The following is a 25,867-nucleotide window of genomic DNA, read 5'->3' on the forward strand; positions in this document are numbered from 1 at the left end:
GGGAGCAGCGTACCTTAGCGCAAAAAGCTACTGCAGAAATGCTAAAGAGTTCCTTCCGCTTTCATAGGTCTTCTTCAAAATAAAAGCACACTAATAAAGAGTGGAATTACGTAGTTATCCAGTCACCAAGTTACTAATGATGGTAATGAAGAAAAACTACAACAGTTAGGGCACCACTTTATCTAATTGTTGTTTCCATTTTTGTTTTTTTTGTATACAATTTGTATACATCATTTTATGTCGAATTTTGTACTTTATTTTGGTTCAGTTGCCATTGTTTGTGTGGTTTAGATGTTCTTTCAAACATAGGAATTTCTGTCGTACAGTAACAGAATGTCATCAGAGGCTTCTTCAGACTTACTGTAATACAGACATCTATAGAAAATCTTTCCTGTACACAACCGTCACAACAACTCTTTGATTGAATTTATATGTATAGGTTACATTTAATATCCATAATAAAGTTTTTTCTAATTAAATATTTTTTAATTAAAATCCAATCGTGGCTGCATAAAGCTAAAAGTTACAGAAACTAGCTTTAAATTTTTACTTTTGATTGTTTCTAATTATACCAAACATCAATCTGTTTGACTTTTCCCCAACTTTCCGAGTATAGACGGAAAGCACCATAAGAACTTTAACAATTGGGAAACAGTTGAATGTTGCATTTTCTAGCAGCAGTTGTAACTGGCTAAGTGGCTCACCGCCAGCTTACTTTTTTAAACATCATAGTTATTATGTTACTGTGTGATTACGGTGATACTGATATAGCTCCATTTGAATTTAAAAAGCTTCCTTGATTAAAAATTGTATTGTAAAAATTGTATTCTGTTCATTTTTGTATTTAAGTCCAGGTAAAACTTAAATACTTAACATTAGCATATATTCTGTTTGAGGCACGGACTAGAGGAATATATTTATTGTAAAGTGAATAGTATATTTAGCTACTACGTAGTTAATCGGCTTACATAAACAACCCAAAATTATTCATTTGACGTTTTGTGACTGAAACATGTTTCACTGTTAGGTAATTTGAGCCGCTTTTACTTTGAAAAGCACCGAGCGGAAGTAGTGTGGTGTTCCGCTGTGGGTTTGACATTAGGTTCGGGTTTTACCTCAGCTTTCTTTATTCCACCCTACCTCCCCGTTTCTTTCCCTGTTTAATGCGCCCCAGCCTGCCGTATGTGTCTATTTATTTATTTATGCTTTCTGTCTCACAGTGTTTAGTTGTTTTGTTTTAAGTTTTAGACGTTCCTCCAATGAGAAGGCGTAAAAGATGGAGCTTCATATCTTAGAGCACAGCTTGAAAGTGGCGAGTATAGAGAAAGAGGGGATCGAGATTTGCACCCATGGATTAATAAAACTCGCCTTCCTGGCCTCCAAAACAAGGTAGGCAACTTAAGAGTGGTGTTATCCGTGTAAAGCTGTTTTTATGTGTGTTTTATGTGCTTTTCCTGCTGCTGCTGTTGCTGCTGTTAACCTAGCCAGCAAACACCGGGGGTTGCATGTTAAAGGGTGTTTATTGGAGCTGCAGCTCGTTGCTGGAGTTGTCTTAATGCTCCAAACACGCCGCTTTTAGGTGTTATTGTCAGAGCAGCTCGCAGTTTCAGGGCCTGTCCGGCGTGTGGAGGGTAATAACGAAGCTTTGTGGATCGACGCCGGTGTTGGTGTTGTTGCTTTCTGGCTTCTGTCAGGGTCATTTTAGCCCGATCTGGCAAAGTTCTGCATGCAGATGAGGGCGTTTTAAATGCGGAAACTTTTCATGCAGAAGACCCGGTCGTCATGGCCGTAAATGGCAGGAAGCGGGCCCTGGGTAAAAGCTTGTTTTGGTGCCCTACCATAGTTGCTACTGGTATGCAAATAATGTTATGTTGGCTTTTTATATGTACAAATAAAGCTTTAAATTCCTTATGCAACCTACCAAAATCAAGTTATTAGAATCAAATGATGTATAGAAATATAGGGTGCAAGCACAAGTGTTTTTTAAAATAGCACAACATGAGTTAAAAAAAATCATAAGAATAAAAATATGGCTTAATGATTTGAAAATTGAAATTTTCAAATCATTGACATTGAAATCACAGCATAAAAAATGAGTATTTTAATTATATTACCCAGTGCAAAAGTGATGATTGTTCAAAAATAATTAATAAAAGAATAATAAGTTGCTCAGTAGACATTCCACAAACTGACTTTGTTCTGTTTCATTCATTGCTTTAAAAAAAATCACAATAAGTTTGACTATTTTGGTGAGCATGTCAAGATGCTTCACTGATTTATTGCATCAGTTTATATATAATATTTTTCCAACATTAACAAGCCTTCTTGATTAAATCTTTTAAACTAAAATAAAATGCAATATTTTGGACTACAGACTTGAACATATTTTTTATTATTTAACATTTATGTCTGTAAATTGTCAGTAATTTTTATTTTAAAACAATATTTTTCATATCTTGTTAAATTGTCATTAACAGTTAAATTTGTAAAAGTCATTTTCTGACTTTTATTGTATTTCCTGTTTCAGATTTTTAAGGTGTTTGGTTTCCATTAAAAGTTGAACATATTTTTCCTTTTTTTTTTAAAAAAAAAAGGCCAACTTTTCTGTCAGTGCATTTAATTATTAAAATTTCACTTTTGCAGTAATATGTCTTTCTAGCAGAATTAGGACTATTATAAGTCAGTTAGCAGATATTTATTACAATAATTCATTATCACTTGTTGAACCCGACATGGCATTACATAAGAACATTTTTAAAAATGGCCAACTTTTTATTTATTTTCTGTTCAGATTTTCCCAGGTTTCAGTGTAAACAAACCTCAGAAACATTGTGCCTAACTTGGTTTTTAATCTGCTCTCTCACAGAATGTTGCAGAAAACTTTTCTAACACCCATTCATGAGAGTAATAGTAACGGTTTTTACTTCTGGTTCTGTTGTGGCCGGTGTCTCCTTCTGTGTGGTGCCCCAGATAAAACTCGGTGCTGCTGTGATTAATCGCTGATCAAACACAATCTCTTAAGGTTAATCTTTACCTGACGGGATCAAAACTGTCTGAAGTTGCATTGTAGCCACATGCTGTTAGTATTGATTACAGTTTGGGGACCAATAATATCTGAAGATTTATCTTACTCAGCTGATCTAATCAATCGTTATCTCAAACTACTTATGCTTGGAACATTTTCCTAAGAGCAGTATGTAAGATCTAACAACCAACCGATAAGACTTTATTTATAGAGCACTTTTTGTGCAATCAAATCTGAGGCAAAGAGCTTTTGTAGAAGTTCAAGAAAAAAAACAACAAGAAAAATGGTAAGTTAAAGGTGCAGTATGTAACTTCTATAAAAATGTTTTCTTCACATATTGGCAAAAACTGTCAGCATGTTGTGAGACAGATAATCTGTAAAAAATATGGATCCTCTCCACCTTCTTCCTGAGGTATTATTGCTGTCTGAAGAAATGCACCACTCTCGACCAAAAACAACCAATCAGAGCCAGGAGGAGGGTCTTACCACTGTCAATCAACACATGTACCTGCTGCTAAGTGTGCTAATGATGGAGAAACAACTTACTGTTACAGAAAAACCATTTATCTTCCATCATCGGTGGCTATGCTGACTAGCCTTAGCATTCATGACTTGCTGTGCTAGTTGCAGCGTAGCAGACAGTAAGGGATGTGCAGCGGCACAAAGAGGTGATTGACAGCACCAAGACCTGCCTCCCGGCTCTGATTGGTTGTCTCTCAAATCAAACTGTTACAACATGGTGACAGTTTCAAAAACATGGAGAATAAAATATTTTTAATAAACTTTATATACTGCAGCTTTGATAAGAGTTTGGAAATATTCATATTTGCTGACTTTCTTCTTTCTCCCATTGTTTAAATGATGTCTTTCTTTTTTCCTTATTTTACCTCCCTCGTATACTTTCTGCCGTCCTTCATGTCCTTTTCCTTGGGTCTTATCTTCCCTCATTGTGTCCAACTTTCTTTACTCCCTTCTTCATTGTGTTTAGTCTTTTCTGATCTAAGTCCTTCATCCCTTCCTTGTGTCCAGTCTTCCTTTCTTTTGTCCTTCCTTCCGCTTTCAAAGCAATATTCCCAATTAAACCCCATAATTTAATCCATCCTTTGTGCCCTATGCTTAATATACAAATACCTATTAAAGCAATGGTTTTGTTGCTTGCTAACATCATGGAGTCAGGATCCTTGGTTTCTGATGTTTCAGACATAAAGTAAGAAGTGTTTTTGTGTTTTTTAAATTTATGTTGATTCTCATATCAAGTTACTCCAGTAAAACAGGTCGGGCTGCCTGAAATAAACTAGAAAAATAAACCTTTTGTAGTTTATTTTTGGCCTACTGTATAGGCCATAGAGCTATACTATAAACAATGACCACTTGTTTTGCGTGAGCACTTGATGTTCTCTGGAGATCATCTAATTTTAATTTCCACTACATTTGAAATGATAACCACTACTGTTTGGGAGTTTTGTGAAATCCGTAGTCTTTCCCCTTCATTTTTAGGGTTTTTCACATGATAAAGATACAAACGTCAGTGTATTTTATTGGGATTTTATGTAATTGACCAGAGGTGTCCAACTCCAGTCCTCTGGAGCTTCTTGCGTGCAACTGGATGCATCCCTGCTCCAACACACCTGAACCAAATGAATGGCTCGTTACCTGAATAAGGGAATTTGGCTAATATTACCTGCTAGCTTAACAATTAGCTTCACTTTTGATGTAAGAATGACCTTTTTCTGCAAGCTCACATCAAAAGTCTGCCTCCTGCAGAAGAACTTCTTTAAAAACTTATTTTCTTCACATATAAGCAAAATCACAAAATCTTACCAAGTATTTTTGGTCTGGTTTCTAGTGCTAATGTCTTAGCACCTGTAATAAGGCAAAACTAGCAAGCTATATGAGCGTGTTTTAAATGCAACCTATTATGCTTCCTTGAAAAGGTTGGGATAGATCTATGGCCTATACAAAACATGTCGATTACATTTGTTGCACAAAATAATTCTGTTAATGAGATTTCACCTGCTACTGTAAAACAACATCAGTTCTGTCTATTTTGAGCTTCTTGCTGTTGCTGGGTGTAACTCGACAACAAAACACTTTTCCAGCAGCCATTGTACGGCACATCCAGTAGTAAAACCAGATGGCCAAGAGTACTGAAGCTCTGCTTGGGTTTCTATGTGACGGGCAACGCCTGCTGATTTGTGATGTTACCTCTGGAAGGTTTTTGAAACGGCACATTTTCCAGACATCAAAAAACAGCTGGGTGTTTTTTATTTGTTTGTTTTTAAGCATTTGAGATGTTTTTAGAAACAGAGACCCAAATGGAAGTATAAAAACATGCAAAATCAGAATTTTACATAATAAGTCCGCTTTAAGTAAATTATATTTCAATCTTGATTTTAAAGGAAATACTAGGTCCACTGGGAGATTATTTCACATAAAGCATGGGAAAAATGTCTTAAGTGAAATACTCTTCCTGTGGATTTAGTACTTTGTCATCAATATTAAGGAATTATTTACTTAAAACAAGCTCCTATAAATTGCTGAAAAGTTACTTGTTATTGGTACTGAGGTATTTGCACTAGAAACTAGACCAAAAACACTTGGTAAGATTTTGTTTTTGCTGTGTGTAAGTTGAAAGATGAGACAAGAACGTTTCTTGAACAAAGTCAAGTTCCTCCCATCTGAGACTTGATGTTTGGGGCCATTTTTTAAGTGATCGCATGCAGCTGGCAGCCATTCAGAAAGGATTACATAAGTTCATAAAATTTGACTGCAGGGCCCGAGTTTTCATTGGTTCACATTGGATTTTTTTTGTTGTTTTTTCCCTGTTGTTGCACTGAGGCACTAATGTTGAAGTGGCTCCTCTTTGATGAGCCTCTTCAAGTGTTTTCTTTCATCTTTAGAGAACATACAGTCTGTTTTTGCAGATATTGATTTGATTTCTTTTCAAATCTGCGGTTAAGAATTGAAAACCCAGTTCGTCTTTTTTTTCTCCCTTTTTTTCTTTTTTGAACCCATTCACAAAATGAAGTCTAACAACATCACGGAAAAGTCTCCAAGTGCTGCTTTGACAAAGGAACACAATGGGAACTCGGCAGCAGGTGATTACAGGAAGAAAAAGAAAAGTGCTCTGTTTTTCTGCTGCTGTTTACAGCGTCTTATTTTACTCTTAAATAAGCTTCCACTGTTTTCTCTGTTACCTGCTGATCCTCCTAATGTAGGACTCCTCTTGGCCAAAACCGGAATAAATCTGAGCAGTTCTTCTTCCTCCCAAATACATAAATGTAGTAATTTTTTGTTTCAAAAGTTTTGCAGTGTTATGAAATGTTTGCACAAACTTTGTGCAACAAAATGACATCAAGAGAATAAGGACTATATATTTTATTTTGGGGGGAAGGAGGGTGCTATAAACTAGATTTTGACTTTTTTTGATTGAAATTATTGTGATGAATCAATTATTGAAATAATAACTAATTTACTAATTAATTATCAGGACTCAAAAAATGGCAATTTGTTGAAATAACATATTCAGAGCAGTAATTAAGCTTGGGACACTTGTTGCATTAAAAGTGTGATTTATTATTTATTTTTTAAAATTGCTGTGGGGCACAGATTGGCTACATATCTTATTGAGTTTAATGAAATTTATTGATGCTTTCACTGGATCTACAGAGGAGAAAATGCATTTCAATATCAATTTCAACAACATTTAAAATTTTGGAGATTTTCAGATATTAACAGTAATTTTGCTACTATAAATCAGAATTCCCATGAGAAATTTTATATAACAATAAATCATGCTTTTTTTTGTTATAAAAAAATAACAATACATTTTTTTTATTTTTTATTGTTAAAAAATAACAATAAAAAACCAATACATTTAATCAATGTATTGGTTAAATTTTGTCAAACAAAATTGTACTTTTCATTCTAAAACCTGCTGTAAAAATATAAATATTGTTTAGTTTATCCATCAAGTCAATCTGGTTTGTTTAGTAAGTAAAGACTAGCCCTGTTTAGTGGGATTGAGGCAAAGTATGATTATTTGTTTGTGAAAAACTGGCGAAAGCTCCCTGAATCTGAAAAGCGTGTTGAAAAACTCCAGGAGATAAATGGTGGAGCTGGATTCTGGCTCGGTACCGTCCCGCCCGCTGGCGAGTTCAGAGCAGCTCCTGGAAGATAAAGATCCTGATTACTGTCAGGCGCTTGGAGCATGACTCCAGATGAATGTCAGCACCTCTGCAGAATCGGCAAATCACTCGATACGACTCAACAGCTTCAACAGAGGAATGTGTCCTTAATTTGTTTCTCCCTAAAAGACCTGAAATAATCCAGGAAATTCATGTTTTAGTTACTTTTGTGACAGAATTTTCTAATTTTTTTTTTTTATGAAATTTATTTTGAAATATTTTTAAAAATATGTTTTAAAATTTTTTTTATTTTATTTATAGTAAATAAGATTAGATATTTCATTATAATTAAACTAATAATGTGTATCTCACAGAAGGGATGACTGAAGTAAAAGTCACTTTTTGGAAATACTTATTTTTTTAGAAAAAGCGAGAAAAAACAAAACAAAAAAAACTTAAGATCTGCTCAAGAAGCACCTGAAAGTACTGCATTTAGAAACATTTCTTGTTCTGTTTTAAATGAAACCATCTAAAAAAAAATGTAACTTTATTTTTAAATCCTCATTAAATGCTCCTGATGATTAAACTCGGTTTTAATCACAGTTCTCCACGGTGCTGTAATTTAACCCAGAGCTGTGAATCCTGTGTGTTTGGGGCTCATTTAAAGCCTGCATGTGAAGTTCCTAACATGCTCACAGGGTGAGGCTTATGCAAGCCAGACGTGCAGGCGAATGTCCAGCGTCTCTGCAGTGGTTCTCCTGTCTGGCGTTAATCTGAACGCAGTGTTGTCAAAGAGTAAACAAAGTCATTAAGCGGAGCTCGCATTAATATGATAAAAGGAGGACGAATCTGCCCAGACCGGAGGGACGACGCTCGGTCCTCGTCGTCTTTAATGTCCCCACTCGACAAAACAAGCCGTAAATCAGGGTGACGTGTGACAGCTCGTCTAATTCAAGGAGGAAATGCGGCTTTCCTTCACAGGCAGAGCTGCTAGAGCCTCAGTGTTGATGTCTTTCTGTTCCTTCACACCGTTCAGACAAATATGAAGTGTAAATATTGAGCGGCAGGCCGGTGAGCAGCGAGGTCGTCACCGGACTCATGTTGATGCCGTTTCCCTGTCTGTTCAAGGACATGATGGAAAATCTCTGCTTCTGCTGAAACATGGGTTAAAGTGAACAAACTTCCCTGAAAGCAGCTTTTTTTGTCACTTAGTCTTTATTGAATTTATATTGTATTGACACAAAAAACATAGGACACATTCAACTACTTGCTGGGTAACATTTACCTCAATTATGTTTTATATAAATTCTCAATTTTACCCATTTTCTGTCCATTTCTGTAGTTTGTAGTTTCAATTATAAATATTTCTTCCATTATTGCAGTCTATTGGTGCCTTCGTTTTCTCCAGTTCCTCATTATTGCTTTCTTTACCCCGTCAGTAATGTCTAATATTACACTAATTAGATTAACTCACCAAGATTTAAACAAGATCTGTAAGCTCAGCTGGCGGTGAAGTCTAAAACACTTAAACTAGTCAAACCAAGATTGTTTTACCTTAATTTTCATTTTCTGTTCAACCAACGTTCGCAGTTCTTCGGAACAATGCCTCAAATGAGCCATCTGTTGTTATTTATGACCAGGATGTTAACATTTACCACTGATTCGACCTCATTTATTAAACTCCACATGGACACTTATTGAATTAGAAGCATGCATGTTAAGTTTGTTGGTTCTGGTGGTTTTCCATTACTCTGCTACATCTAGCAGTAAACTGTTTATCAGAGTTTAACAGCTTTAAAACGTCTGAATTGTAATTATTTCATTGGATCAAATTTCCAGACTTCAGTTTTTATCCTTCTTGTCACATGGGCCACAATCTTTAAATCTAAACAATAGCTCTGTTAGACTAAACAATAGTCTAAAAGTTTTAGAAGAGTCTAAAACTTTTTAAACTGCTCCAAGATCAACTAGGTATTTGCTGTTTTTTTTAAATCATTTAACATTTTAATTAAACAAATAGAGCTGTTAGCTTGTCTCGTACTCTGGAGCGTTTTGGACCAGTTGACTGCAACATACAGCTGGATTTGGATTTTTTTTCTCCAGTATTTGTGATGTCTAGCCTGATGTTGTTTTATCTTATTACTGCTGGAACTAAGTTCTGATTTTTCTCCGTTTTCTTTCTCCACTGCTGCTGCATGAAAAACCTTCATGTTACCAAAGAGCAGAGCTCAGTGATGACTGGAAGCTCGGTTTCCTTTTGGTGTCGCTTTTTAAAGTTGTCTTGTAGAGGCGCATCGTGCACTTAGTTCCTTAACAAGATGGAAGGTGGGGGAGAAAAAAATCCCTTCTGTTGTTTGTTTTTATCCCCCTTTTCTCCACAAAACAACTAAAATTTTATTTTTTGATAAAATGTATGTATTAAAAGCTTTGCCTCTTTTGTTGGGGATGCCTTGCATCTTTTTAGGTCAACTTCCCAGCTTATCTAATTCCTTTCTGAATACTTAAAACAACTGAAGCAGCTCCAAGTGTTGTAATAATACTTGTGTTTCTTTTTGGGGTTTTTTTCCGTTTCAGATGCAAGTTCTTCAGTTTGACGGAGACTCCAGAGGACTACACTATCATCGTGGACGAGGAAGGATTTAAAGGTGGGCCTCTCTCTCTCTCTAAGGTAGTCGCCGTGGCAACCGTGGATGGGGATCACGTTGTGTTTTCTCTAATCGTGTCCAGCGGTGGCGACTTCGGCTGCCACTGTTTGAGCACACTCTGTCGTTATAGATGCGAGGCCAATTGGCCGGCCGCCGTTCTCTGTGGCGGGCTGAGTGAACGAACCCGTGTCATTACCCTGCCGTTTCCACAGTGACCCTCCTCGGTTACTCTGGAGACCACATGCTGTGTGTTGCATAACTGCTGCAGGTATTTTACACTGATAAGTGCCTCAGTGTGTGTGTGTGTGTGTGTTTTGTTGGACTAAGAAACGGGGTGAAACTCAAGCAAGCCGTGTCGGATGACATCAAGTAAACAGGACACGCGGTTCTGACCGAACCCTGACAGGACGCTGCCGGTGGTCACAACCAAGAGCTTTTTGTGATTTTCTTCCTTTTTTATTTTTATTGTTGTTGTGTTTAAAGCTGCAGTTAAGGATGACCTATATAAGTAGTCAATGATTCTGTCAGTTATTCTGATGATTAATTGAATAACCGAATTTTTAAAAAGTGGTGCATTTTGCAGATTTTCCATTTAACCGTCGGAGGTTTTTTATGCTAAATTAGAAATATACTAAAATATGAAGATAAAATGATTGTATTCCTTTTTTGAATAACAAAAATTTTATTACCTATAATGCAATTACAGCATTTTCTTAGTGAACAATTTATCATTTGTAGCAGAGGATGCAGCTAAAAAAATATTCAACATCTGAAAAGTTCAGACCTTTCTGCTCAACTTAACGACTGATCTATTGATTAATTTTTGAATTAATTATTTTATTTTATAAATTTTGCTGGAACTATGTAAATATGTTTTTACCAAGTTGTTGCAAAAGTTTTTCTTATATATATCTTAACTGAAAAATGTGTATATTTTTGTACAGCTTTGGCTTAATTACTGCTCTCGGTGTTTTCTTTCAGCAGATTGCTTTTTTTGAGTCTGAATACTCCAGTTAATCATTAATCGACTACTAAATTAGTTTACAATTTTTTCAATAAACGATTAATCATAATTAATACGATTAATAGTTTCAGCCCTACTTATGTTTCTTGAAACGATCAAGCTCCACTCAGACTTTTCTGACTTTGAATGAAATGAGATATTTATAAATCACTTATGAAGTAAGTGATTTATAAAGTAAAACTTATATTAAAAAGCAGATATCTGCACCAGTTTGCCCAGAGATCCAAAATAAAACAGTTATTTCCTCTGGGTCTGGATGTTGTGCAACTGGAAGGATTTTTTTCTCTTTTGCTTTCGGACACTTGTTATATGATGTAACCGTGGCAACAAGATGTTTTTTTTTACAACCAGGAGCAGCTGGTGAACTTCTTGAAGCTCAAATAACGTCTGAACTTTGACCCCAAATCCTGGAGGAGTTAAAAACGGAGACTTCATGGATGCAGAGCAGGACCAAAGAGTTGAGAGAGGAGGAGGAAGTTCTCACCATGTCTCTGACTCCATCGTCTTTCTAAACAAATGGCCAGACAGAGATTTTAAAAAGGAGTGGCAAAGGCAAATGAGGTGGATTAGCAGCGCTTGGTGTCATCCAGAACATGTTGCTGTGGAAATATTGTCTTCTCTGCCTTGAAATTGAGCTGTTAGCATGTCATCCAGCAACAGCCTTTAGTCAAAGGCTTCTTCTGACTAAAGAAGACAGTTTTACAGTCTTTGTTGCAAGACTGACTGCGACTGGAGATCCTTCTTGGCTGCAGCATCACCAACCGCAACAACTCTTTGAAGATATTTGGATCCTTAACCATTTCCTTTTGGCATTATCTTTGAATTTGAATTTAATTTAATTTTCTGTTAATCAGCTCTGACTCATGACTATCCTGTTTAAGTACAGAAAATATTTTATTTTATTTTTTTTATTTTGCCTTTTTGTGTTGGTAAGCAGCCACATATCCATTCACTGCTGATCCAAACAACACATAGTTATCCAAATATGGCAATGAATTTTACTTCAAAGGCTCATTTTGTGTTGGTAAAATGTGTTTTTAAAGTACCTGTCTGCTTTGAGAAACAATAGATGGTTTTAGTAACATTTAAGGATTTATGAGGTTTTATTGTGTGCAGGTCATTTCTCACCTGTTAGTCCAGTAGACTCGATTGGAGAATTGAAACTTTTGCTACATTTTCAACTTTCACAGTCCACTATGTTATACACTGCTCAAAAAAATAAAGGGAACATTCAAATAACACATCCCAGATCTGAATGAAAGAAATATTCTCATTGAATACTTTGTTCTGTACATAGTTGAATGTGCTGACAACAGCAGGTGAAATTGATTGTCAATCAGTGTTGCTTCCTAAATGGACAGTTTGATTTCACAGAAGTTTGATTTACTTGGAGTTATATTGTGTTGTTTAAGTGTTCCCTTTATTTTTTTGAGCAGTGTATATTAGAGCCATTCTGTGTAGAAAAACGAGGACATTTCTAACAAAACTATAAACAAGAAAATTTCTGAACTTCTGAGTTTTAAGTCAACTTTTGAAACTGAGAAATTTCTTGAGTTATTTTCTAGCAAATCTTTGACGTTTCAAACACAGAACTTTAAAAGCTTTTTTCTAGAAAATTTCCAAGTTTATTTTTTTTAGCGGAAATGTACTCTTCCCTTTTTTTTTATTATCTACATTGACCCTAAAACGTGTCGTACTGCACTGTCAAACCCAAACCCTTTAAAAACATGTTTCCCTCCTCGCCTGTGGGAAGATACTGAGCGCAACTTCCTTCTTCATAAAAAGCAAACAAAAAGGAGTGGCATCAGATTTTAGCGGCTGTTGGATTTCTTTTTTGTTTCAGGCTAAAAGAACTGGATCCATTTCTCCCGCTAGCGCTAGACTCGCGCATCTGTTTTGATTGGATTTACCCAGAATGCCCTGCAGCCTGCTTCCTGCTTTTGGAGCGGTGTCCATTCCCAGGATAGTTGTTTGAAAACGTCAGACTCCAGCTGTTTCCACAGAAAGGATGAATAAAAACTCTTTCCTCCTCTTCCTCAGAGCTGCCCCAGTCAAATCTCATCAGTGTTGCCGATTCAACATGGCTGGCGCTCAACGTGGTTTCCGGCGGCGGCAACGCTTCCAGCTCGCAGCCAATCGGCGTCACCAAAATCGCCAAATCAGTCATCGCGCCACTGGCCGACCACAACATCTCTGTTTTTATGCTGTCAACGTATCAGACCGACTTCATCCTGGTGAGTGTCCTTTCAGACCGTCATAGTGCCGTTTCTTTTATTTAAGGAGAGTCAGACTCCATAATAATAATAAAATAATAATAATGTTTTAAAGCGATGCTGATGTCGTTCCTCCGGCTCTACGAAGGAATGTTCAGGTTTTTATTTGTACTTTTGCTTCTTTCTCACTCTTTGACGCCATGTTGTTTATGTAGAAAATGAGAATATTGAGGCCCAACATCTTAGAGCTGCAGGGAAGGAATTAACTCTGAAAACAGAATATGGAAGATTTATGAATTTTGAAGAAACTGTCTCTGAGACTTTGTCTCTGATATTAATCGAGTTTTTTTGTAGAGAAGTCTGTTTTGATGTGTAGTCATATGATCTGATATGATTCACTGAAACAAACTTCTTTCATTATTTCCATAAATACGATTTTTTTTCAGCAATTGTTTACGTCCAGATTTACAGCGTCTGCTGCAGAATTATGACGCATGTCTCACATCTATGACGTAAAAGTCGAATAAGATGATCAACATGAGCGTTTATGCTCCAGATTATTTGAAAACTATCGGATATTTATTCGGAGTACTTCCACATATGGAAGTGGAACAAATCGGCTTCTTTGGTCTGTTTTTAAAGATCAGAATTGGGCCGTACACACTGCGGTGAGAGAGTTGAATATGGGTCACGTTTGCCTACAAGTGATTGATGTATCCAAGCATACTCAAAGTTTAGTGGAAGGAAAAAGTGCTCAAGCAGTAGCCTTGAAAGGAAATTATTGTTTCTAGATTAACTTTTGCTGTTGTTCTACTTTGAGATGCGTCTTTATTGCAGGTAAATAAAAACTTTTAATCATCCACAGAACCAGCTGTGATGTCAGCCGCCGGTTTGGAGACGTTAAAGGAAACATTTGCATGTGATTAAGCTGATGATGATGATTTTGACTTAAACTGAGCAGGTTGCCGTCACATCATACATGTCAGCATAAAGCTGGCCAGCTTTACGGCCTCCTGTAACTGTTGCATTATTTGTCTGTTATGCAACCGCTGGCAGGCTGTTGTTTACGTCCACAGAGCCCGCATGAAAAAGGCAATAACAGTGGATGAGATGAACCGATGACTGACTGTCTGATTTTTAAATTGGAAGAAAATCCTCTGGAGTATCCAGAGGGACTCTTTGTTTTTACTGCCTCAGTCCTGTGGAAAAACAAGGTCTGCTGACCCACTCCAGCTTCTGTTTTTGTTTTTTTGTTTTTTGTTTAGTTTTTTTAAATGGGGGGAAAATAACGGCTGTGTGCGTCGATAATCTGTTACATAAAGAGGATCAGCAGCTCAGCTTCTTGGAAACCAAGGTACCAAACTCAGACCTGCTTCCTGTCTCCACACCGTCTGCTTTACATAAAACAGACAAACGTTTACCGCAGCGTTCCCACGTCAACTCCTTAACGTCCGACATTGATTTACTGCAGATTTCCAACCAAATCTATATGGAAACCAAATAAACCAGATCAAAATCTTCACTGTTATGTTGCTTTGTGTTACAATTATTATTTAAATATGACCTAAAAAGACCTACTGGATGTGATTGCACCATCTCATCTAGGAATAAATGAATATTAAGTACAGAAAAGTCTTTAAATATGTTCCTTATTCTATAATCTGAATCAAAAGTAGATTTTTATATTGATTTATATGCATGAGACAATAGAAGTTAGTCTATTCTATGAATATTGAACAAATTTATACTCTGAATTACATTCAATCCCCTTTTTATTTGGGTTTCTGTCAGGTCTAAATACCTATTAGAGACAATTTTACACAAACACAGGAAAGACAAGAGAGTTAGATTCTTTGTTTCTCGCGAGGAGAACGGACAGAGATGTGCTTTCAGTTACAAATCTCCTACCGCTCTGAAAAACACATCTCCCGCTCCTCTGTTTTATTGATTTTAGGAACCCTGCCACACGGGGCGCTGCAACTCTAAAATGGTGGAGGGGAAAACAATTCACATAGTTGCAGCGCTAAATGATAATCACTAACTAAACACATGTTATCTACAATCTAAATCCTTCTTGCTCCAGGCACGGCGTCGAATGGGACACGTTGTATAGCTTCAAAGCAACGAAGAACAAAGCAGAGTTCTTTGCAGGACTATAAAACTCAGCTGGGAACTACTAACACCTCTATCTCCCAGAGATTCCTGCAGGGTAACAAATGCTAAGAATAGCTGTCACCTCTCTCTCACAAAGGAGGCCTTTAGGAAAGAATCAAACTTATTTAACACACAGAAACATCACTTAAAATAGAAGGAAAAGAGTAAAAGCATATAATTTAACATTATCTAAATGTAACTACAAGGCTACATGATACAACGAATATTTGATAATTACTAAAAATACAATTTATCCAACAGTTTCTAATCCTAGTTTGGACCCTCAGGTTCTAACTCCTAATGAAACTAAAATATTACTACTGAAAAATCTAAATGAGCCTCATTAATTTAAATATTATTTTTCTGCTCTATTGTCTGTGAAAATATAAGAAAACATGCCAACCCTTCATACACACAGAAAAACTAGGGACTCTGTTTTTTGTGACTAAATCATATTTAAATGCACTTTCAGCGCTTTTTGAGGATAACTGACTATGAGCTAAAACATTATATATTACCAGAGGTGGGGACTCGAGTCACATGACTTGGACTCGAGTCAGACTCGAGTCGTTAAAATCACGACTTGGGACTTGACTTGAAAAAATGCTCAAAGACTCGGACTTGACTTTGACTTTCATGCCATTGACTTGGGACTTGACTCGACTTGAAGCTGTTTACTTGAAAAGACTTGATATTTTTTACTCAAAGTCTTAAAATTTAAAACACATTATTTATAAAGTGGCGTCATTAATTAATTTCACTCATTCCGTATCAATATGCGCAGACCGTCACTATGGTTTTCCTCTCTCCTTATGTATGTATGTGTACGTAGCTGCAGCACAACCAATCAAATTAACAGGATTTGGACGTTTAAAAAAACGCGGCTAAGCTACAGAGCTCAGGGAACGAAATACGAAATAACCGCTCGAATATGCTTCCGCGAGTAATTTCTTTTGGCTACGTAGGTTATGAACTTTCGACTAAAAAACGAACTGCAACTTGTAAAACATGCAAGAAGAGAATATCGGATGGAGATGCCACGACGTCCAACTTTGTCCGGCATTTGAAGCTTCACAAAGATCGGTAGGTGGCGCTTTTCTTTTGCTGTAAGATAGTTGACTTTAGCTAACTTCGTGTTAGCATGTGTACTCCGGGTTAAATTGGTGATTATTTACCATAAATCCGGTCCTTCAAATGCCTCCACAAATAATGTGCACCGTGTTAGCTCAGGAAGCCGGTGGATAGTGAGCGGAGCTCCGGAACAGAAAGCAGATTCTGGACCTGAACACAGGGAACAGAGTCTCTCTGTCCCATCATGATGATGAGCCGGGTCTAGTATCATCTAAGGATGGTTGGTGTATTTGAAGACATCTACGTTGGGAAATTATATTGACAATATATTGTTTTGACAGGTCAGAGAAAAGAGGAAAAAACTGCTGTTATGGTTCTTTGTATTGTGCTGTGGAAATGTCAGCATTTTCGTCTTTTTTTTATTGAATATCAAGTTTAACAGAACTGTGCAATAAAGTGGTCCAATTTAAAAATGTTCTTTATACTTTGTGTTCAGCTACACATGTTCTATCATTTGAGATAAATACATATTTTAAAACGAACAAATGGTCTATTATTTGAATTTTATGTATAATTGCAAATTATAAAAATAAAATAAAATAAAAACGACTCGAAATGACTTGAAATTAAAGGTTCCTGACTTGAGACTTGACTCGACTTTTGCCTGTATTTACTTGAGACTTGACTCGGACTTGAGGACAGAGACTTGAGACTTACTTGAGACTTGCAACACAGTGACTTGGTCACACCTCTGTATATTACAACACAATAAACCAGGTTATTCTGTTTTTCCTTGTTTTTAATGAGACACATTTTTAAGGAGAAAATATTTAAGTTGTGACTTCATTTGCAAGTGGAGAATTAAAAAAAAACAAACATCTGTTTGCCTGTAAAGCTGGAAACCAGTGAGAACTTAAGACTTGGTTAAAATTTTTAATCAAGTTAATCTGCAATTAACCTGCAATTTAATCAAGTATACTGTCAAAATAAGCAACATTTACCATTTAAAAACTAATTTTTGTTGCTAAATTATCGAATAAATAGACATATTAGCTCAACAACAAACACATTTGTTTTTAATCTGTTATTTAGTTTATCCAACCATCAGATTGGTGTAAAGAGTTTCAGGAACTCCTGGTCATTCATGGAACTTTGGAAATGTGGACTGCTGCTGATAATGTTGGCACTGAGACGCTATTTTAGGCTGGAATAGCTTCGCTGTTTGGCTAACTCAGTTTAGCACAACTAGAGCAACAGCGTCGTGTATTTTCATGCGTCAAAAAGCAGTTAATTCTTTGCGACGCAGAAATGAACTCCCAGCCAGAGTTTTTTGTCGCTGTTTGCGGACGTAGCTTGTGAATCAGACATTTTGTCTGATTTATGGGCCCAGAAACATGTGAAAACAAAAGTTAAACTTAGAACTTTTGTATTTGTGTTTTTTTCTTTAAAAAAGGGATTAAATGCAGTAACATTTTGTAGGCATTAAAATTGAATTAATTTATCAAAGTTAAAGCTGCAATGATTTAGTTTAAATCTATTTCTTTAGGCTTTTTAGGGTTGATTGCCAATGATCCCAAACTTTAGACATCGGAACATTTTAATAGAGAATAGTGCTTTTTTTCTTTATTTCATTTCTTTCTTATGAAAATACTTTTCATAAATATGAACTCAATATTTCGCTATTGAGTTTTTGTAAGCACAGTTTCTAAGTGAAAGGGTGAGTTAAAGAAAATTAGTTTTCAGGACCTTTAAGCTCCAACCCTTCACCTTAAGTCAGACTAAAGTTTTTGCTACTATTTCTCTGAATTCTTTGCTGTTTTCTTTCCCCACCAGGTCCGAGAGCGCGACCTACCGATGGTCATGCACACTCTGTCTTCCGAGTTCACACTGTTCCGGGTTGTCAATGGAGAAACAGTCGCCGCACACAACCTGGGAATCTCCAACGGATTTGTGAAGCCGAAACTTGGTAGGTATTTCTTTTATTAGTATTTATTTTTTAAGCTGATCCCGCCTAACCACTGACATTTTGTCGTGTTTCAGTGCCGCGCCCCATCATTCACCCTCTATCCAGCCCCAGCAACATGTTCTGTGTGACCAGCTTGGACCCAGACACGCTGCCCTCCGTCGCCACGCTGCTCATGGACGTCATGTTCTACTCTAGAGGGTAAGACGCTCACTACGCCGTGGCCTCAACGTATCCTGAACGGGTTCAACTCTGAAGCTGATCAGGGAGAGAAGCTGTTTTCTGGAGCTCAGTCTAAACAGGAAGCTAACATGTTGCTGCTTTTAGAACCAAAATTAAAAATATTTTAGTCATTTGACCAATCTGATAATATTTGCCTCAATAAGACAATAAAAATAGATTGTTAATAAGTGATTAAATCCACGTTCTCCTCTTCCAAGCAAACAAAGAGAAAAAATAACCACACATTTAAATTTCCTGCTTTGACTCTCAAATTTTCTCTGTTGCAGTGAAACACAGGATGCTTGAAATAGTTTCTATATAGACGTATTTGATCAAATGTCTGTAAAATCTAAAGCTATTGCTATACCTGTGAGGTATTGTAGTCACAATAAAAAAGAAAGTACACCTTCCTCATTGAATCCATCTAGTTATAACGTGTGCTTCAAAATGAATACAAAATAAATATATATATATATATTGCTTTTGAAGATTTAACTTTGATGGCAACAAGTATGGTTTTATGGATCTGCTGTATCTTATTCATCTATCAAAGCTGCAGCACATCTGTTCAGCTGGTTTTACCTCTTTATGAACTGTACAATGGCTGCTGGAACAGACAAGCATTTAGTTGTTGAATTATCAACCAGAAACCACTTTCTGCATTCTTGCTGTTTTGTGCAGGAGGCTCTCCTTCTGCTTTTCAAAGATGTACGGTTGCGCGTCTATTTGCGAGTCCAAACGTTGAGTTTAGACTCACCGTTGTCACTTTCTTTTAATTTAAAGTGAAAAGGCACCCTAAAACGGCTCCTTCTGAAAACGGGCAGAACTGATCAGACTAAAATCTGATTATCTAATAATGAGTTGGTGCAATAAAATGTAATATGTTTTGTATAGGCCATAGACCTCAGGTTGCCTTTAGGCATAAAAACGAGCTGGATGTGACCATAAGAGACGTTGAGTTCCTGAAGGTTTCAGTTTCTTCTGCAGGTCAAAAGAGGTCGGGGCGTCCGGCGAGGACTCCAGTCACATCCGCTTCTTCTCCTTCTCTCTGATCGAGGGCTATATCTCACTGGTCATGGACGAGCAGACAGCTCAGAGGTGAGCCCAAATAAAACTTCATTATCTTTCTTTTTCCTTGAAGATCCCACGCTTGTTTCCTCAAGATGTTGTTTTTCTCTGCTAAAGGGTTCGTTACTTTTATGTCTGGGGAATAAATTCATGATTGCTATTTGAAGGGGTGATTAGCTTGTTGCTAAGCAATAACGAACCTCTTGGGTGGACGCGGTGTACTTAAATCACAGTGGGTGTCGTTCTGACTCATTCCTTCTCCACCGAGTCCCCCATTTTCTCTCCATGAACTCCCTCATTAAGCTTGGAGCCCATGCAGAAAAGCATCCGGCTTCATGTCCCACCTCGTCCCTAACGGCCTAATCAAAGCCTGGCCATTCAAAACTAGAAGTGGGTACGTCAGTGATGCCTTAACTGAAATCATAACAACAAAAATAAAAATAGTAAAAAAATATATAGACTGGTTTGATTGTGGTTTCTGCAGCATGTAGGTCAGAATTGTCTCCATGTTTTCTGTAATGTTCTGCCTTAAAGGGACAGGTCACCTATTTATCTTCACTTTACAGTTTGTCGTCTTTAACGAGCCAAAAAATCTACCTGCTGTTATTCTATCATTTCTATTGTAACTGCTGAGTATCTTTAGTTTACCTTCTTATTTTAAATGTGAAACAAGTCAAAAGTAAAAAAAAATAATCAATGTTTGGATAATTGATGAATAGTTGAATATATTTTATTTGATGGAACAATGAATATTAATGATGGTACAATATTAATGTACAAACACCGGATTTAACAAGATGCTCATTTCCATCCATGGTCCCATAAAACACAAATAAAATTACATAAATGTTTTTGTTTATTCTCTGTCTCATAGTGAATGGAGTTTCTGGACAATCAGTTGTTCATCAATCTGTCCAAACTTTTTTTCTAATCTATCACCCCTCTTGCATTTTTCATTATTTCTTATTCAGCACATGGCTACTGTCGATATTTACAGTAAATGTTACATAAGCTAAGTAACTCAACCTTGTATATTAAAAGAAATATATAAAACAGATTTTGTCCTGAATGTTGTGGATTATGTTTATTTTTTTCCCCCTTCAGATTTAGATCAAACTGCATCGCTTGTGTGGCGTCGCTGTGGTCAAAAAAAAAAATCTCTTCCCCAGCCAGCGTTTAGTCTCCATGGCAACCAACAACCATACTTTCATATGAGTAGTGATTTGTAGAGACGACATTGAAACATCGACTCTGCAGCTTCACTTCATGTAGAAAGTTCCTATATGAGGAAAAAATTCATGAAGTTACAGAAAATATTCAAAAGAAAAACATATTTACATCCCGACACGTTTCGTCTTCATGATTTCATCACACTTGCATATCTCTGACTTGATACCACAAAGAGGAAATACAAAATATAGTTTAATTTATTAATGGAAAAAAAAGTGATTCAAGTGTTAAGTCTCCTAAACCTAATAACTTCTTGTGCTGTCTCCATAGCAACGACATCCATCCATCAGGGCTTCATGTTGTCAGTCTGGTTGTATTTAAGTAATGTCTTGTTTCTACAATTATCATAGTTAGCTCTGGATAATAAAAAGCATAATTATGCTTTGAATGAACACATTATTCAAAATGGTTTTGTGTATTTAGTCGTTATTTTGTCGGATTAAAATGTCTACTGGGTGAGATTTTAATCAGTTAAGTTTTTAACTGATTTTAGTGATAAATGTTTAAATCTGGATTTTTTTCAGTTCTAATTCGTCATTTCTTCTCTTCCAGGTTCCCAAACAACGTTCTGTTCACCAGCGCCTCTGGTGAGCTCTGGAAAATGGTTCGAATTGGAGGACAACCTTTAGGCTTTGGTGAGTTCCTGCTGTTTTATTTTGAAGGATTAAACGACTTCCTGTAGCTCTTCTCGGTCTAAAAAAAGAAAGAAAGCTTCAGTGGCTCCTAAAATTAACAATCTTAGTATCCAATTAATTGGTCATTCTGGACGATTAATTGGATAAACAAATTTAATGACATAAATTAATTTTTTGATATGTTCCGTAAATGAAAGTTGGGAATCTGTTGTGGATTATGGATTATCCACTGTAATATTTGCGTCTGGTTTTGTATTTTTGCACTTGGAAAACAATGCAAACTGTTTTTATCAACGTTGAGATGAAGAGTTGATTTTTTTATTTTATTTTTTTTGCAGATGAATGTGGCATCGTGGCTCAGATATCAGAACCTCTGGCAACAGCTGACATTCCTGCTTACTACATTAGTACCTTCAAGTTTGACCACGCTCTGGTAAGAAAACCTTGGTAGTCAGTATCTTACATGCAGGAGACGATGAACACAAAGCTTAGCTCTTTGCTAGATGCTGTCTATGTTTTAAATTGAGTGCTGCAGTCTGCCTCTCATTCATCTGTTCGGTCATGTTTTATCATCTCTGCATTTTTACTACCAGACAGTGTGAACTACGTAACCTCATCTACTAAAACTACATTTCTTGTTGCTGCTTCTCTTCCAGGTCCCGGAGGAGAACATCCAGAGCGTGATCAGAGCTCTGCGGACCGAGAGCACAGCGCAGTGAACGACCTTGTTTCTTTTCTTTTTTCCAGTCATTTCGTTCAAACGTTTATCATCGCCCGAAAAGTGCCAAGAGTGTGTTGGTGGGTTGCTGTGGATCAGCTCAGAGAAGGAGGAGGCTTCTGCTGCCATCACTGTTGTTTTTCTCCCTGGAGCCCCCTGCTGGCCGCTGGCCGCCACTGCTTTAGTTTGCTACACTTGATGTTTCTTTACCTCTACAAGCTGCTTCCTCCCACCAGCACCATACTGTAAAACCTACTTCAATCCTCTCAAGGAAGAATGACGAATGTACTCCAAATCAAAGAAATATTCAGTAAGCTCTCCATCTCGTCCCCCTCCCCCATCGTTTTCTCAGTGCCAATGTTCTTGAACGCCGAACCCGATGCCTTGTCTGACCGCTGCATGTTTGCAGTGAAGGAGGCGGTTTCAGAGTTACACTTTTGATTTGATCTTTTAGTCTATGTTAAACTGAACCAGCAATGACCTGACCCAGTCCTTCACACCTTATGGTTATTATGGGAAGTCTGGTCTGGCGACGCATGAAGGAAATCATAAGATGTGCTTTGGGATGTTTGGTGAATTCACACTGTGAGCAGCCTGGCTGATTTTAGAACTGAGACTCAAATGAACTTTTTTTTCTGTCTTGAATTTAGCATTTATTACTCTCCATAATCTAATAAATCAATACTTAAATCATTGAGATTGCTTTTAAAATTGGAACCGAAAAGATTTGATTTCAGGTTTATATGCAGCACTTTAAAGACACTCCAGCATCATTGCACCTTTATTGTTTAGTGTTTACAGGTCAACTTTACTCCTCCCAAATGAAATATTTTCCAAAAGTTTGTCCCTAAAACCTAAACTGGTTTCTGGAAAGTTCTTCTCAGTTTCCAGAACTGAGAGGAACTTTAAAAAACTTGCAGGTTAGTTTTCTGATTTTAACAGACGCATCGTAACAAACCCGACAATTGTCACCAATTTGAAGTTATCAAAATTGTAGAAATTTACAGATATGATGTTTTATATCTTATCTCGCTGTTGTTTCTAAGACACAAACAAGTCGTTACAACATCTTGATGACATGGTGAAGTTGTTTTTGACATGGTTAGGAGAGAAAACATTTTGAGGACAGAAACATGAGTCAGCTTGAACCTCCATAGCATTAGATGCTCTCAATGCAGAAACAATCATTCATATGAGCCATAAAGCATCTGAAGCAAACCTGAATGTTTTCTTCATTTCTTCTAACCAAACTCTAAGCTTTCAGTGATGCTTTCCAAATGCTTAAATCAACATTTTCATCAGAAACAGCTGGAAACTCGGCTATCTGTGCTTTTTCCCTTCCTGTCGGGTTTTTATTGTTGCACAAAACTGCAAAATAAATCCTTCACAGATTAATGCTTCCTTAAGGCACTGCACAATAATCTTTAAAAGCTCTTTTTGATTTAAAAATGACTTAATTTTAGAAGTAAATGATGTGCTGTTGATCCAGTCAGACCAGGTTTAAAACTCCAGTTTTGAGTTGTACTCTGCATTAAAAACAAAATCCTTCAACTATTATCGAGGGTTTACAGAAGATGATTAGGGCCACTGAATAAAAACAGAATTTTGAATTTAATCTCAGAATTTAGACTTTTTTTCTGAATTCATTCTTTGAATTCTAATTCTGCGTCAAAATCTAAAAGTGGCTGTTTCTTTCTTGTTTCAGAATTGTAAACGTTATCCACACTAGAAGCCTGTTTTAAGACTTAAGGTTTGAGTTTTAAGACTAGATTTGGATGAAATTGTGCATAAACAATTGAGGGGGAAAAAGTTACAATTCTGAGATTAAAGTTCTTTTTTTTTTTTAAATGTCTCTAATCCTGTAAAGTGTTTACACTTTAAAACCAACTGTTCCACCTCAGAACAGGTCAATAGAAACCTGCACTCTGCCATGTTTTGACGCTGGCGTTGCTCACAGTGTGGCGCCGCAGTGAGACTTGATGAATGATGATCTACAGTCGTAATAAATTACTGAGCCACTTTGAAAATGTGCTGAACATAAGCTACGGTTCACAGGGGGAAGGAAGGCTCCTCTCCGACCCCTGGTGTCCACTTAGGTCTTGAAGCCGCCCCCCCCCCTCCGGCTCCAATCTGCACTTTAACGCAGGTCCCCCCTCCACCCCACACTGACCTGCTGTACTGATGTGAAACCAGAGAGGACTTCTCACTTCACAATGATTTTATCCACGTGGAAGAAGTAGTGACGATGTTTCTCCCTGGCCTTCAAACCTCTGATCAGATTAGTAGAAATCATGTCTATCAGTGTTAAAACTCCAGGAAGGTAACTTTTGTTTTTCTGATTGCATTTCAAAGAAACATGTTGAAAACTTTTCATTTGGAGCTTCTCGTGTGAAAACAAAATAAACGAGCTGTTGTTTTTTTTTTTCTTTTGAGCCTCTGTGTTTTTACTTACCAGGTGCAATCTGGTTTTCAAAGCCTCCAGGATTACATATGGAGAGAAATGAAGGAAAGAAGAGATCAGCTTTAACTCTTGGTGTTCAGGAATCTCAACTGGAACTTTATGTAATAAATCAGCAAAGGGCTGGGGATAAACAGATTTTAACAAATCATCAAATTTTTGGTTTTTGAAGATGTGATTTGTGGAAACTTTGGATTATATATATATAAATATATAATTATATATAGTAGAGATTGATGTCAGTGTACCCAAGTTGTTTGACAAGCGTGTTTTACAGCTTCTATTTATTTGGACTTTAAATTCAGTTTAACGTTACAGCAAAATAAAGCAATGTTACCAGAAAACTGTTGTAATACGAGAATAAAGCGTTAAAATGACCAGAATAGTCATTTTGGAGAAATTTTTTTTTATTATTAATTATTCAACCTTTTTTGTCATTAAAACAACTTTTTTTTCTTATAATTTTAAGACGGTCTTCTGGTAAAATTGCATCTTTATTCTGCAAATATTAAGATGGCATTCTGGTAAATAATACATTCTCATAGATTTGCCCTTATACTCTGTCGTACAACTCACAGAAGGGATGATTGAAATAAAAATCACTTAAAAATTTGTCCCAGGTTTGTTCAAATCTAGGAGTGAATCCAGATAAAGTTCATAGGTCCCTATAAAATATTTTTAAAACATCTAGATAATAAAGAAAAACAAATTATTCGCATTTGACCAAAATAGGGAAAAATATTATGTGAGAGCAACTCGAGCAAAATAGAGTTGAGAAACTACAATACAAAACATTTTAACAGGAAATCTGAAACTAAAGTATTGATTTTACCTGCTAGCATCAATATGTTACTGACTTTATATCAATATTACAAATATTTTGGATCAATCCGCCCACCTCAAAGTAAACAAAATTACTGTCAAACATTTGTGCAGCAAAAACTTGTTTGTGCTGCCATCATTTTAAAAATAAAATGACCAGAGGTCATCAAAGGTCAACCAGGAACAGAGTTAAGCCAGTTTGGTGTGAATCAAACGGTATTGGTCTTTGTATAAATTTTTTATAATCTTTTTTTTTCTTTCTTAAAAATTCTAGCAGCACAAAAGAATTTTTTTGCTTCAAAAACATTCCTGAATTTTGGATTTTTTCCCCCCAATCTAAGTAACTGAGTATAAATTTTCCAGAATGTTCAGTGACAGATTATTGTGATTTGAACAAAGAGGAGCCGATTAATTGCTGTAATTACTAAAGTAGGCCAGATATTTCTAATGTGGCTCTATGAGAGGTGGGGAATAAAACCAGGTAGCTCACCT

General features: G+C 36.5%; 1 protein-coding gene across 1 annotated transcript; it reads left to right on the plus strand.

The window, feature by feature from the left end:
• The first annotated feature begins 1,081 nt into the window (after positions 1-1,081).
• On the plus strand, positions 1,082-24,516 carry castor2 (cytosolic arginine sensor for mTORC1 subunit 2). Its single transcript, XM_028031535.1, has 9 exons — positions 1,082-1,389; positions 9,727-9,797; positions 12,862-13,055; positions 18,093-18,225; positions 18,300-18,423; positions 19,432-19,542; positions 21,295-21,377; positions 21,716-21,810; positions 22,034-24,516. Exons 1-9 carry the CDS (start codon positions 1,277-1,279, stop codon positions 22,094-22,096), a joined length of 987 nt encoding a protein of 328 aa, XP_027887336.1. The 5' UTR covers positions 1,082-1,276; the 3' UTR covers positions 22,097-24,516.
• The last annotated feature ends 1,351 nt before the right edge of the window (positions 24,517-25,867 follow it).

Source organism: Xiphophorus couchianus, chromosome 11, assembly GCF_001444195.1.
Source record: "Xiphophorus couchianus chromosome 11, X_couchianus-1.0, whole genome shotgun sequence".
NCBI lineage: Eukaryota > Metazoa > Chordata > Actinopteri > Cyprinodontiformes > Poeciliidae > Xiphophorus > Xiphophorus couchianus.

Coding starts and splice junctions, on each gene's coding strand:
- castor2 (XM_028031535.1), top strand. CDS start 1,277: ATGGAGCTTCATATCTTAGAGCACAGCTTGAAAGTGGCGAGTATAGAG. Junction 13,056..18,092: donor ATCAGACCGACTTCATCCTG/GTGAGTGTCCTT, acceptor TTTCCCCACCAG/GTCCGAGAGCGCGACCTACC. Junction 19,543..21,294: donor GACGAGCAGACAGCTCAGAG/GTGAGCCCAAAT, acceptor CTTCTCTTCCAG/GTTCCCAAACAACGTTCTGT.